This window comes from Symsagittifera roscoffensis, chromosome 3 (genome assembly GCF_963678635.1).
Source record: "Symsagittifera roscoffensis chromosome 3, txSymRosc1.1, whole genome shotgun sequence".
In the NCBI taxonomy this organism is placed as follows: Eukaryota; Metazoa; Xenacoelomorpha; order Acoela; family Convolutidae; genus Symsagittifera; species Symsagittifera roscoffensis.
In genome coordinates, this window is record NC_087064.1 from 3942411 (window position 1) to 3958116 (window position 15706).

General features: G+C 33.2%; 1 protein-coding gene across 1 annotated transcript in view; it reads left to right on the forward strand.

Annotated features, from left to right (window-relative positions):
* Positions 1 to 113, forward strand: part of LOC134841176 (uncharacterized) — a 10950-nt gene extending 10837 nt beyond the window's left edge. The window contains exon 4 of the mRNA XM_063856997.1: positions 1 to 113. This exon is cut by the window's left edge and continues 91 nt beyond it. Coding sequence (XP_063713067.1) covers positions 1 to 113 — 113 coding nt within the window.
* The last annotated feature ends 15593 nt before the right edge of the window (positions 114 to 15706 follow it).

Below are 15706 nucleotides of genomic sequence, written 5' to 3' on the forward strand. Positions count from 1 at the left end.
CTCAGATAGCAGATTACTTATCTGGCCGAAACCATCTAGTTGTGGGATATGTTCCGATTGTTGGAATTGTGGGCATGCTTCTGACGCCTGTTGTTTATAGACTGTCAATTTAAAAAAAGAATTGATTTGTAAATTTACAGGCGAGATGACAATTCTTCGAAAGCGACAATTCTTCGGTAGTATTAAGAGAGAGCAACAATTTTCACTAACCCAGGCTGAGGTGTTTGACTCATATGATTCGACCGAAACGGTCAAACGATGTCCGTCTTTCGTCAGAAATTAAGACGAAGGCTAAAGTCGAACCAAGGCTAAAGTCTAACAAAGACGAATAATGAGCCAAATAGGGTCGAGTCCTGGGTCAGACAGGGTCAAGTCCTGGGTCGAACAGGGTCGAATCATGAGCCAAACAGGGTCGAATCATGGGTCGAGTAGGGTCAATTCATGGGTTGAACCGGGTCGAATCATGGGTCAAACAGGGTCAGACGGGGTCGAATCATGGGTCGAACGGGGTCGCATTTTGAGTCCGATAGGGTCAAATCATGGGTGGAAAAGTGAATACACTGAATTTTTGTCGGACTTTTTTTGCTCGAAAAATTGTAAAACACATGCAAGTAGCAAAGTAGTCCAGCACTTATGTGTTTTTAATGTGCAGTTAGCTAGACCAAAACATTTTCTGATTGTATACAGGATCGACACGAGAAGGCCTACAAATGGTCCCAACGTCAAATCTAAGCATAATTTTTGGGGCACCGACAAAACTGTCACCACAAAAACACTAAGATAGAGTGCATCAAACCATATATAAACCATTAAAATGAAGACACGAAAGCAAATCAACAGGCCAACTAAATCACAAGCACAATTACCACTTACTCTGAAGCTAAAACTTTTGTTGGATTTTTTGTTTCGCGGTTATCGATCGGCGCGAAGCACGCACCATCAGACCACTAGTCGAAATTTTAAGCTATTATTTGTAGCTTAAGCTACAAATAGAAGCCTAAAAGTTTACCCAGTTCTTGGCGATTGGTGTTTGCGCCGACAACAGCCAGGTGTTTTGGTAAACCGTTTGTATTTCTTTTCCGTATTGCTAAAATTCCCAAAAAAAGACAACTCGCATTAAAAATTATCTCACAATATACCCGGGTTGACCTCAATACACCGAAAATGCTTATCATACAATTCCATACAACAAAAATCATTATCATACAAATTCATACATCAAGTGTATGGAGAAAATGCTTTTCATACAATTTTCATACATTTTCGAAAAACAATAGAAAAAAATTCATACCATTTCTGCGGTTTTTTGAGAACAGTTGAACAGACTGGTGACAAAAAAACTGATTTTAAATTTTTTTTGAAAAAAATGCTTAGCATACAATTTCCATATACGACACGAAAACTTTTCCAAGTAATTTCCAAGAAAATATTGACTTTTTTTTCTTTTCACTTAATTTTTTTTTGCAAAACGCTGAAAATTACTATTTCTTTTGTATGGCGTGTTTGTGTATGTATGCCTTGACCAATGTCTGATAATTTGAAAATTCAAAAACTTAAAATAATCATCACTGAAAAATTTTTCCAAAAGTTAAAAGTTTGTTACTTTTGTTATATCATTTGTGAAAGACATCTGGAAAACAATTCAGGCCGTTTTTTGTGCATTGTAAAAGTAAAACCGTCCAACTTTTGGTGCTTTGAGTAACCAAGGTCTTTGTCACTTGTGTTCGGTTGCAAACACAACCCAAAATTTTTCAGAAAATAAACTTAGAAACAAAAAACAACTTTTTGGTTTATGGAGAAAATACCTATCATACAATTTCCATTTATGGGAAAACGTTTTTCATACAATTTTCTGTACGTATGGAATTGTATGGAGTTCTATGGAAAGAAATTTTCCATTTATGAGAATTGTATGGTAAGCATTTTGGTCAACCCGGGTACTCACCACTGCAGTCGCGCCAACGTGTGGCTTGGTTCTGTCCAGCTGGCAACACGTATCAGCGCGATTACGACAAGTCAGGTATTTTCTTTAACTTGTTGTTGGTGCGAGTTGTTTTTACAAAAAAAACAGTGAATTGTCGCTTTTGAACAGTTTTCGCCTCACAGACTTTACAATCTGTACAAGTTGTTCACAAAAAAATGACGAAACATGCGTAACTAGATGGAAACTTACAATCTTAAGTTATACAAACAAATTATGCTCGGACAGCGCGACTTGCAATCCTTTGTCACAACCGTACGGCATCCATATTTTTGCTGAGAGGCCCTAAAGCTTTTCTAAAGATCCTTGGAACCGATATTTACTCTTCCTGATGAAAAAGGGGCAAAAAGATGCACTTTTTAGTCACAATCATAAACATTTAAAAAAAATTGGCACATTTTTTTATAGATTAAATTTTGCAAAGCTTTTTGATTCATCTCTGACCAGAGTGCTTTTAAATAATGATTGTATTCAAAATTCAGTTTTTGCTGCATTAATAGACACACCAATTTTTAAATTTGTTTTTTCGACTTTCCTTGAAAAAATTTTCCTCGGTGTTCTTTTTCTTACAGATAAACTCCAGCATTCAACTGGCAATATCTGAAAGGTTTTTTGTTTTAGAGTCTGCAAAACAATAAAGCTTTAAGCTCCAAACTAAAATAATATCTATCTTTCGACCATTTAAAAAACTTTTTAAGAGGGTTTGAAGATAGCACGCTGTTTCATCTCATCTGATTTATCCAGATATTGCAATCTAGACGCATTGGGTACCGTTCTTAGTTTTTGACAAATTTTTGTATGAAAAGTTTAATAAACTTGAGCGTAAACAAAAGAGTTCGAACCTAATGATTGAAAAAATTATAGATAAAGATCGAACTATTTGATTTCCAAGTCAGTGATAAATAATAAGAGATGTCACTGATATAAGTCAAAAGTGATTGAACAACTTAATAATCAGAACTGGCGCAGTGATGTTTTATTGTTCCGACTTTCGTAACAAAAGTAGCGGAGTATTTGTGCTCGGGTGGGTTTTTTTCTTCAGAAAAATTTCAACTTTTTAACTAGCTTTTTTTGACAATTTTTGTTATCATTCTAAAGCTATTGTTGTATTGAGCTTAAATTTGAAAAGATATTTCACCTGTGATTATAGTTTGTAAATCTTTCACAAAACACCCTCGCCAAGCACTGGGTAAAGTTTTTCGTAAAGTTGTGAGGTTTAAAGATTGCCATTTTGGCCAACTTTCGACAAGCAATGCGCGATATATTTTGCGCAATGAACGCGTAAGCGGAGGTTTAATCCGTCTTAGAAATCGTTCCAAATTGGTTCAAGAAAGCTTATAGGTCACCTTTGATTTGTTAATAGGAGCAAAACTTATCACTTTGTACTTAATATGGCGCGTGACAAGGGATATTTTTTAGAGAATCTCAAAATTTTTCAACTTACGTTTTTTTTTTGCTTAACTGAACTGTTAATAACTTTTTTAACTTAACTGCTATTTTCTCTTTAACAGGGGTAACTGGCTGCAATTTATGTTGATCAAAAAGACGAAAAACTTTTAAATGGAATTTAATGTCCATGTCTTTCCGGCAGTATTCGAATTTTTTATACATGCCTTGCAATGAGATAGGTAACAAAAATTTTTAATATCAAGTTCTGGTACTTTTCATGCAGTTCGAAAAAATATTGAAGTTAAATTAGTTTGTTATCTCACTCACCTGTAAACGAAAATTTGTTTGGGTTATCAAACTTTTGAGAAAAGCATTTTTTCAAAGTTTTCCTCGTCGCTTAAGATTCATCAAATCAACTCCAAAAGTACTCAGGTAATGAGTCTAGTTACAAAATTTTCCTAAAAATCCAAAAACCAACAACTAAAAAATTTGTTCTTATGAAACTTTTCAAAAGAAGTTGATTGTTATCAGAAACTTTTTTTAAAGGGAAAAACATTCCATTTAGTCGCGAGCTTAAACCGCTCATTATACATTGCTAAACTTGTGTTAATTGTAAATTTGAAACTATTCATAGTTTCAGCCAGAGAAAACATAATACAGCTTAAAATCAGTTGCCTCTTTTTCTCCTCTAACCTCGCAAGAATACCTATATACATTAGATCTATTGAGGCTAGGAAAAATTAGAGTAAGATAAGGATTGGTATAAGACTAAGAAGTTGCACGAATCTATACGGCCTAAAATATGATAGTTCGACGAACAGTCGGCGTACCCTGTCCGAAACTATTCTATCAGAAGACCACCCGGACCTAAACTCATTCGAAACTAAATTGAAAACATACAAAGTACTATGTATTTTTAACAATGAGCCTCAAATTTTTAAAAATCAGCAAATCGTAAGAGTGCTTTCAAGGAACGGTTGTTTTGAGTTTTGACAACGAAGTAGGGCAAAACGACGGAGAAGGAAAAAATATAAGGTTCGATTGGCTCTCGATTCGTTTGGTTTTTCGACGGATGGCATCTATTTGTTTTAGTTGCACTCATTCTTCTGCATTCACTAGCAAATAAAAACTCGATTCGCAAAAATAGTTAATCAGAAACAGGTACTACATAGTATACTTCTTCCCAGCTCCCTGCTAATAATTTCTAAAATGAAATTCAGGGTATGTTGTTACATCAACCCATTCAAAAGTTTAACAAATGAAACTTTTTGATGCCTTATTCCATGCACACAGCCAGTTTTTTCCAAATAATTTCATGAAAAATAATCTGGCTTTTTAGACAGGTTTTTCATATTTTTGATAAATTGAGCTCAAATACAAACAAAAACTTCATCTGCGACGATTTTTTTTTCTGTAAGAAATGAGGATTTGAAAATTACTATTTGGCCGACTTGCGATGAAAAATACGCACAAAACTTTCAATTTCCAATTGATGCGGTCCAAATAATTCAGCTAAAAATTCATTCAAGCTATTGATATCCAAAGTGTTGTGTTCTAGATGCAATTCTGATCCATTTTTAGACGGCATTGCTTGAAAAAATTTACTATTGCGTGGAAATGCAGGAAGTTATACTAGATACTTTGAAGAGTTGTCGGAACATTCAAAGCTTTGCCCTGACACGAGCAGTCTGGTTTGATTGTCTCAAAAATCAATTTAATTCAAATCAACATTTCAGTTCAAAACAATTCAGGTAAAAACTGCTGCCGGCTACAAAAAATTTGCTAGAACAGCAAACATCCGGTTTTTTTTCTATCGCAAACGTTTATGTCAAAAAGTAGTTTTATGTTCAGTTTTATTCTACTTTGTATACTTTGACACTAATACAAAAGACTTGGAATTTTGATGTTTAATTGATTGACAAATGATGAGAGATGTGGAAACAACAAAAAAAACTGAATGACTAAAAAATGCCGGTTTCGTAAGCAATGATGTAGCATTGTTTTTTTAATGATCAATTTGATCAAAAAAAATAGTTTTGTCAAAAATTAACTGTTTTTTTTTGAAACTTTCTTTTTGGCCTACTTTACATGTCAACTTTTGAAACGCTGCTTAAAATTTATGGAAAACACAATTGTCCTTCAAGAAATTGTACAACTAATTTGAAATAATTTTAAATCAATGCTCCTCTGAGCTTTTCTCAGGAGATATGAATTAATGTCTAATTGTCTGTGTCCAAGCAAAATTTGATCGATTAATCATTTTTCCGAAAGTATAATCAAGTTGAAGAAGTTTGGAAGATTTATTTGCGGGCGCGCGCCAAAAAACACCAATTTTTGACCGACATTTTTTTTTAAAACAAAGGGCTAGAAAACTTTTGTTTGCCTGTTTTGTGCGCAAAAAAATTGGTTAGATTAGGGTTCTTTAATGCACTGGGAGAGCTCGGAATATCAATTTGGTCAAAATAAAGTAGTCGCAAAAATGTTGACAATTTTTTGAAAATCCACTACCCCCCCCCCTCTCCAGAAGATCTTAGATCTGCCCTTGCTTCAATTTTGTCGGAAAGAGTTTATGGAACCAGTTTTAATTTTGATGTGTTTTTAAAGATTTTTCGAATTTCATCTTATTTTTTGTTTAATTAACAACTTGTTTAGTTTTCAGTTTTCACCTGACTATTTTGACCAATGAATGAAGAAAATGACGGTTTCTCTGCAAACAGAAAAGATTGTTTCAACTGACAGCTTTTATTGTGAAACCAAAACTATGCAGGAGATTTAAGATGGGATGTCAGCAGTGTCTTCAAATTTCGTGAAAATATTCAAAAAACGAAATTTGATGACCAGTTTTTCTCAACACTTAAACAACTTTTCGAATCAAAATGATACTCAACAAAGACTGATCAAGTATCAGGGACACACATATTGCGAGTTTCTCAGACGCTCTTTATTTTGTCTGCAATAGTCCACTAACTATTGATATAGAAAATCATGATAAAAATATATTTGTGAAAGTTAGCGCATCAATTTGATATAAAAAATAAAAAACACAGTGAAACTCTTTATTTTGTCTGCAATAATCCAATAACTGTTGATTGGAGAAAATCATGATAAAAAATATATTTATAAGTAAAAGTATTTATTAGCGCATCATTAAAGCATCAATAGTATTTATTACGCATCAATTTGATTTAAAAAAACTGTTTTCTATAAAAAGGGTTTCTTATTGTCTAAATTACATGCGAATTTTGAAAAGCTGCAAAATGTTCATAAAAACCTCAATTCTTGTCATTCAACAATTTTTTCATCAAAATTGAAATAAAAAGTAAATGCTCTCAGAATTCTGAACTTATGTCCCTTTATCTTTGTTTAACCAAAATTCGGTTGTTGTCATAAAGAAAATAAAAGTGAAGAAGTATAAAAGCTGAGACGATATGTTTTTGCCATTTCAGGAGTAGCGGTTGTGGTATATTTTTCAAAAATTTTGGATGTTACTTACCCATTCGAGACATCCGAGTTCTTTTCAGGGGCTTCTCCATCCCTTTCTTTGAATTTTTTTTTATTTTTCTCCGCCACAAGCCAAAAAATTTTGCATGCACGCTTTTTATAGAAAGATATAAATGTTTGACAATAATTTATTTCAAACCATAGTATATTTTATGTAGAAAAAGTCTAAAACAACTTTAGTTTGATATATTGCTAACAAATATATTTAAAAGTACCGTTTTTCTACAGAGATTTCTATTTATCACAAAGTTTGTCCCATTTTTTGTTTAGTTGCTTCAATTCCACTAAAATATCATCATCGCGTCCAAAAAATAAATTTCAAAGTTTTTCGAAAAAAAAATTTCTTTAAATGAAAACAAAAAAATACAAATCGTGATTAAATCAATTGAAGACTTGTGAATAAAACAATTTAAAATTGTGAAAAAATTTTTGAGTGGAAAATGAAATTAAATTAAAAAGATGTATATTAAATTATTTTTGTATCGCACAAAAAGCGAAGCTCAGTTTTGCGTCTGTGAATAAATATGGATAAATGTTCACCCAATTTTGGCTTAACAAGCTTAAAATGACCCGCTTTCTTCAATTGACGTGAATCACGGTATTTGAATGGAAAAAAAACATTCTCAGTTAGTCATAATCTAAAGTCTGATTGCAGATTTGCTTAAAATAAATCAATAAACGATGTTTGACAAACAAATTGCTTACCCGCTGTCGTAAGTTTCTTTTGATTTTGCTTTTTTGTCGCAAAGAATTCAAAATTTAACCCAATTTTGAAGAAAAACTTCGAAAATGCCTTGTTGTTATGACTTTCAAAAAATTGCCATTGAAGGAGAAAAAAAATTGAATGTTCTGCATTCTTCGATTTCTTGTGATAACAATGCGTGAAAAAATATTCTTTTCGGTAATTATGACTGTTTCATTTTAAAAGAACTTTTGAAAATTACTTTTGAAAACAATTTTAGAAAAAAGTTTTTATTATTTCGATATTATTCTTGAAAAAATTTTGAATAAATTAAAAATTTGCGCCAATTGACATTCGAAGAAGTTTCATCCTAATGCAGTAGTGGATTTAGGGGTGGGGGCGGAATTCGTCCCCCTGCTGCTTCAAAATGATCCCCTCTTTGTACAATTTCGAGATACTTATTTTTTGCTGACGGACCCTAAAATTTTTCTTAAAGCGACTTGGGCGCCGGGCGCCAATATGTACTAAATTTGAGGGGGAGGAGTTGTACTAATTTTTTAATCAAAGTTTCCAAAAAAATCCTTAAAAAACTTTTTTGGCCTGTTTTGTGCACAGAAAATTTGGCCAAAACTGGGTCTTTTTAATGCTTTGGAAAACAAAATTTGCTCGACCTAAAAAAAGATCGACAAAACTTTTGACAGTTTTTTGAAAACCCACTACCCCCCTCCCCCTCCCCTTCAAGGAAATCCTAGATCCGCCCCTGCCCTAATAATTGGGACAAGTTTTTAGCTTGTTGTGTTTTAAAAAATCAGTCGAACTCCAGAACTTGCTCTTGTTTTTTTTTTGTTTGTGTAAGATGCTGTTTAGTTTTCAGTGTTCGCCTGACAGTTTTGGCGGATTTCAAAAAAGAAAAGACGGTTACTCTGCGAACAGAAAAGAAGTTTCAATAGACAGCTTTTTTTGTGAAACTAGTGTAATGCAGGAAAATTAAGTTGGGATTTCAGAAGTGTCATCAAATTTCGTGAAAAGGTCTTAAAATAAAACATGCAGTCCAATTTTTTCAATAATTTTTTGTATAAAAAACTTAATGAACAAAAAAATTCGAACCGTTAAAATGAAGTAGAAAGGATGAAAAATTGAGCTTTAAGGAAGTTAATAAGACCAAATGAATTATTTGATTTGAATTCTGATGAATTTTTTGTTTTCAGCATCAAAGATAAAAAACCAAATAAATTATTTGATTTGAATTCCGACCAACTTTTTGCTTTCAGCATCAAAGATAAAGTCTTTTAAATATTCGGCGAAGAGCTTACGTCCGATCCAAGAGCATTTAGGAAAAGAACGTAGAACACTTCAGCCAGACATTTCTCAAAATTAAAATTGAAAACAAATTATAAATTGAGTAATTTCGTTTCCGACCTTAAGTTGAAAATCTTGAACTTTGTTCACAATGAAAATCTGTTACAGGAACAAAGATCGATCCATAATGCTTTTTTTTCGATGCACAATTCTTTCCAAAAACTCTTTCTCACCGCATATTCGTTGCATCATATTCAAAAAGTGTTAAACGAAACCATCAGTAATTTTTTGTTTTATCTGGTTCTTGTACTCAGTTTTTGCTTCTATGAATTTCTCGCTGGATATCAGAATTTCAGAATGAGCTTCCTAATAATCAAGGTGATTTGCTTCAACAGTTTTTCCATATTATTCTCGTGATTCTTTATAATTACCCCCCCCCCCCCAACCACCAAGCAGACCAAGTTGAGATCCTCCTCTACCCCAGCGCTCAATTAAAGAGCTCTTTTCTGATTGGCTCAGAGTCGAACTCGGAACCAATCGAACAAACTACCCGCTAAACTGCTTTGGGGAGGTGGGAGGACGTTAACTTGGTTTTTGTTGTCTTGGGTGTTACACCGCTGGGTTGGTTCTGTTACACGGTCTAGATTAACTTTATGGTAATTCGAAAACTGTTTAAAAGTGCTTTAATCTGATTGGCTAAGCTGAGTAACAACAAAGCAAAAGCGCTAATTTCAAAAAGGGGCTCTTAACAAAAATTCTGGTAAGTTTAGGAAGAAGAAAAACAGAAATAAACCAGCTCTGCAATAAATAATAACTTATAGAGTTTGGTACATTATTTTCTAAATTTTATTTAAAATAACCACCATTAGGATTCTACCACGATATTACATGTTAACTTCTTTTCCGGAATTTTTGATAAGTGCCTCTTTTTAAAAATAACGTTTTAAGGTTTTGCTTTGTAGTTACTCAGCGAAACTCAAAAAAAATGTGCCGAATCCTATAAGTTGTTGTGTATTGCAGGGCTGGGTTCTTTCTATTTATCTTCCTATACTTATCAGATTTTTTGATGAGAGCCTCTTTTTAAATTTTACATCATTTTCAGGTTTTTGTATTTATACTCAGCTTAGCCAATCAGATTTAAGCACTATTAAACAGTTTTAAAGTGCTACCATAAAGTTAATTTGGACTGTATAAAAGAAAAGACCCAGCGCTTTCACACCCAAGACAAAAAAGGCTAAGTTGCCATCCTCCACGTCCTCCCCCTCCCACTCCCCCCCCCCGCCCCAATGCAGTTTAGCGGTGAGTATTTTCACTTGGTTTTGAATTCGATTCTCAGCCAATCAGAAAAGAGTGTTGTAATTGAGCGCTGGGGTAGAGGAGGATCTTAATTTGGTCTATATATGGGGGGTGGGGGAGTAAATTTTGTACTTAGTTACGCATACACCTACAAGGTCAAATTTGTACCCGCAGTAACGAATCTCCCAATTTTGCAAAAGTTGGAAATAGTTAAAGAGATCCAGATCTTTAAGTGCTGCGAGTAGAGTTCATGGTCTGGCGTCCAAAACATCAATGGTCTTGACCAAATCAAAGAATCTCAGCTTCGAGCGCAAGATTATGTTTTCGGAAACACGACTTTAGTTTTGAGATTGATCTTCGGATTCTTGAGTGTGGAGAATTTGAAGTGCGATTAAGTCCAATTGATGTTCACAAGTGCTAAAGCCAACATATTACATGTTTAAACAAGAGCTGATCTGCTTTCGGAGTCTTGTATCAATAAACAAATCAACAATATTTTTATTGCGGTGGCAACTTGCGCATATTTGAAATTGATATTTTTGTTTGACTAGTTTTAATGCCCAATATTGGCAATTATTAAACAATTTTTGACGTTTTAAATCAATTTTCATTGGTAATATTTGAAAAGCAAATTCCTTAGAGTAACATTTGTGCGAAGCTTCCAGATTTAAAGATGTTTCAAATCCCAAAAAAATGTCGGTTTTTAAATTAAAAACTTATTTGCCATATATAGCTTGCAAAAAATTCATTGCTTATTTGACTGTATGAAGATTTTCATTGAAAAGTACAATTATTTGATTGTGAAAATCTGTACAAAAAGATAGAATTCATATTTGGGTGATAAGGTCAAATTTTACAAAAAAAAATGTCTATAAAAATGATAATATTAATTCGCTTCATGTTCTGTCATAATTTGTCATGTTAAATGCCAGTATATTACGAAGATAAAACATTTTATTTCGCTGTGTCCGTTTTCAGCAATTTTGCGAATGTCAAAAAAAAGACGGAAACAAAATGGGAAAATAATTTATTTATTTAATGTCCACAAGACTAAATTTGTTAGTACAAGGAAGCGATTAATTAGATTCCTCCCCATCTATGTTTGTAAATGTATCGCTTGATTTTCATGCGAGCGGCCCTCAATATTTACTGTTTTTTCCCAAATAGCTCTGAATTTATTTTTTTATTTACTCCCAGGCATAATGGAGTAACTTTTTTATTGCTTTTTCTTTTGTCAACATGGACAACATGTAATCTGGACACGCTCCAGGAAATGTGAGGAGTTTTCCCAATAAATCTTCAACCGGTACAATAAAATGTCTGTTGAGGCGCATCCAATCGGAGCCTTTTAAAAGTATCTTTCCCAATCAGATAGCAATACCTGTTGTGCTAGCAAGTCTGTGATCGGATCACTTAAACTATCCCCCTTTTTTTGCAAAAGGGGGAGATGGGTGAACTAGATATTCAAAGTGCACATCACATATACTTGACCGTTAAATCAGTTCTTGATTTGGGGGGGGGGGTTCTTTACTAAGTTCCCTAAGGGAGGGCGAAATGGGAGTTGAAGAAACCTGGGTGATCACTGAAAAGATTTTTTATACTAGTTGAAATCTCAATAATAAAAAAAACGAGGAAAGAACTGTTCGTGGTATCTTGCTATTGCAATAATCGGAGCCCAGTTTCAGTAACCCATTTGCTGGGTAAAAAGAACCGAATGTTACCAAAATTAGATACCACAGCGAAAAAAAGTATCTCGAAAGAAATCAACTCGATTGGAACAACTATTCCCCAAAAAGAATAGCCTATGTTGGATCTTTTTTGTTTCTATTGTAATTTGACTCCAAAAAATTTATTTGAATACACTCATTTGATTACGCTAGCATTATTTACGCGACAACCATTTCAAAAATTTCGCTTTATGGTATTTTGTCGCAATATGTAAGCAATATGAAGATTCTTCGATATTTTGTAACTCTTATTTGACCCAGTTTACATAAGTACTAACCAAATCCAGAAAGTTTCTGTTTTCTGATGAATAAAACTGATTTTTAGCACAATGTGACAGTTGTTTATATAATTTTTTTTCTTTTGAAGCATGTTTTTTTCTTTTCAAGCATGTTTTTTTATTATTTTGAAGCATGTTTTTCGATTTCTTATATTTTTTCTATCAATTTTTTGCCTGCCTAATAATGACTATAACCTCTGCGCCTGATAAGGTTTAACTATTTGGTGAAAGAGGCAACAAACAAAAGGTGTTTGTGATGCAAAATGTTATAATCGCTTTAAATTTTGGCCTAAGAACTGATAAGTCGGACCACACCAAAACTCAAGCTGCAACTGAACAAAACAGATTTTTTCACAACAAAGGACCAACTTTTTCCTACTCTCGCAAGCTGGAAAGAATGACAAAAAGAGATTTAGCGAGACTCCGATTCTCTTTGTGCTTAGGCTAAGACACGTCTCGGCTAATCTGAGCAAATCGGATTTAACTGCAATCTTGGGACGGATTGATTCGGGGAAAATCGGAATAGTCAGGTTTTTGAACATCTGGCAGACCAGCCAAAAGATGAACGAGATAAATGGAAAATTTTCGACGTCCTAAGATATACAAACATAAAATATTTACAAAAAAATGCTCGATCTGGTTTGAGTTTTCAGCAATATGCATGGCTGATCTAACAATACTATAATAAAATTTGTTAGCTTTCAGCGCTTCAACTCAAAACTTAAACGTAAAAAATAACAAACTGTATCATGGAAAAATTCTTCGTTCCAAAAGGGGAAGAAAATGAAATCAGAACATAGGCTGCTCGTATCAGCGCGAAACTCTGAATGTTCCGACTGCCGTTTACATTCGATGATAAATAGTCGACAAAATGCAAAAATTGGGGTTGTTTTCTCATTTTTCTTCACGTGATTTCCCACATTTAAAACAAACTTTTCTACTTCGTGCGTCTATTCAATTTTGAAAAATATAAATCCCCGTTTACGCTCTAATAGCAAGAAAAAAATTGCGCGCTATTTGTTCCGGTTTGTTCAAGTTAGCAGGTTTTTAACCCACATACCTTTTTTTTAAGTTGATCAAAGGTAAAAAAATTTTACGCTTGCGATTAGTCAGCGCTATCAAATTGGAATTCAGACTTTTTCAGGTTAACAACTTATTGAATAAAATCACTTGAATCGTTTGCAGTAGGCATATCTGTTCAATGAACCGCAGTTTTTTGGCTGAACATATCTGCCTATTAAATAATGTTCTTTTCGAGTTTATATTATGTTGGTTGGAAACCAATTTTTAACTTTTATTTCTTTTAGTGCAATTACTATATACCTTATTAATCAGCTCAAAATTTGACCAAAAATCAAAAATTTCTCGGTTTTTCTCGACACTATGAAAACTTTTTGAAACTTTTTAATGTCGTTCGAATCATAAATTTTTTTCAGTCGTGATTCGAACGACATTAAAAAATTTCAAAAATTTTTTCACAGTGTCGAGAAATTTCGGTTTGAACTTTTGATTTTTGGTCAAATTTCGAGCCAATTAATAAAATAATTAGTAATTACACAAGCTTACTTAAGCCTAATTCAGCCGTGAAAACTTAGTTTTATCAAGTAGCGGTAGTTTTTGAAATTTTTGAAGTGTTTTTCTAAAATGAAAATGGTGTCTCATAAAAATTTAACTTTGTGCTACTTCACTTTTCAAAAGTCGGAAAATTAGAAAAATGCAAAAGTTTTTTCACAATTTGAAACCGTTAAATTGATTTTATTTTGTGTTTTTGTGGATAGTTTTGACAAAAAAGCACCACATCTCTAGCTTCCACTATGAATGATTTTAATGTTCTAAGAGTGCATTTCGACATAATCAACTATTGAATGAAGGCTAACACGATGTCGTAAAATTTGTAGTATTGTCCAAGGAACCGAATTACAAGCAATGAATAATGCCTGCTTTTCACACCTCATGTTTTTTCAAGTTTTCTTTGGATTATATCATTTTTTTTGTAGGCAATTCCAAAAAAAAAAACATTTTGATTTTGGTGCAAATTTTTTTGTTACAAGGAAGATTTTCATGAAGTTTAATTCGTTGATTTGTTTAATTTGTTTAATTTGATGAGTGCACAAAAAAGCTTGCCAGCTTGGAACTTTTCAATTCATTCATTTTTCTCACACACACACACACCTAATTTAAATCAAGATATCTTTAACTTTCATCCTTTTTACTTTAACTAGGTGCGAAGTGTTTTTTTTTTTAGTTCCAGGGAAGATCTTTATGGAGTTTAATTCGATTGGCGTGGTAACGGTATATAGAGCCGGTCAACTCATAAATATACTAGTGTTCACGACCAACTGGTGGTTAAAATCGCAGTTCCGTTTGCGTTTATTTCTGCAGCAAATTAAAAACTCAAAAAAAGCAAAAAACAACGATTTTGAAAAAATACAATTTCGAAAACCAGCGTTTCAGTTATGAATACATATAACAGCCTGCCAATTTGGAAATACTTCCTTAATAATATTTTCGCTTTTACCATAAAGTTGATTAAAAGCGCAATTTTTTGATTTAAAAATGCAGAAGCAAAGTTTCCTTAAGCAGCATGAAGCACATTCAATTTAACATTTCTTTTTTGAAGACTCTTCTGAAAAATTGAAAACTTTGCTTCTTTTTCCGCAAAAATAGTTCACTCTTCTGCTACCAACAATTGCCAAACATTGAAAAATACTCAAAACATCATCACCGGACCTGATAATATTTCTCGTTTTTGGTTATTGTAAGCTTTTAGAATGTAATTGAAGTCTATCAACGCAAAAAATTATCAAAAAAATTTTTTTTTTGTAATTCAATCGTCTTGCCCTTGCAGCCCAGTGGTTAAGACCTAGTAGATGACAAGCATCGTTCCCTGCTTAGGACTGATTTCAAAAAGATGAGTTAAGAGGTTATCTAGATCGGACTGTTTACTCCACAAGGGCTGTTTTTAAAAAACTTCGCCCGTTCAGGTAGTTTTTTTTGGTTTTATTAGCAATGAATTGTTGAAATCATATGCTTTGAGAGAAATCCTTCAGTTAATTTTTTTTATTAAATACTAAACAGCTACAAACTAATTTCCACTTCCTTTGAAAGTATTTATAAAAAATTGTCTCTGTAAAATACCTGACCCGTTAGGGGACAAAAAGGTTTCACAGGACGGGCAGATGATAAAATAAAAATCAAAAAGCCCAGAGTTTGATTTGATTAATTTTCGCAGCCCCTAGTTTAAAAACCCCCAGGTTAAACAAAGCTGATTTTTGTCACGGGAAAGATTTCTGATTTTTGTAAATTAGCAGCTCCGGAAGCACATGAATAGCCCAGACTAAAATCAGGAACAAGTTTGTTTTGAACAAGCTTCCTTTTTTCAGACAGCTGCTGAACTTTTCAGCGGAGAAATGGGGAATTGATCAATTTGTTCACATTGCTGGTGAAAAAAATAAGAGGATTAATAAGTCAAGAAAGAGGAGTTAAATTCGATTTTTATTACAATTTTTGTCTCTATATTTCTGGATTCCCCTTACGTTGATTGGGATAATCA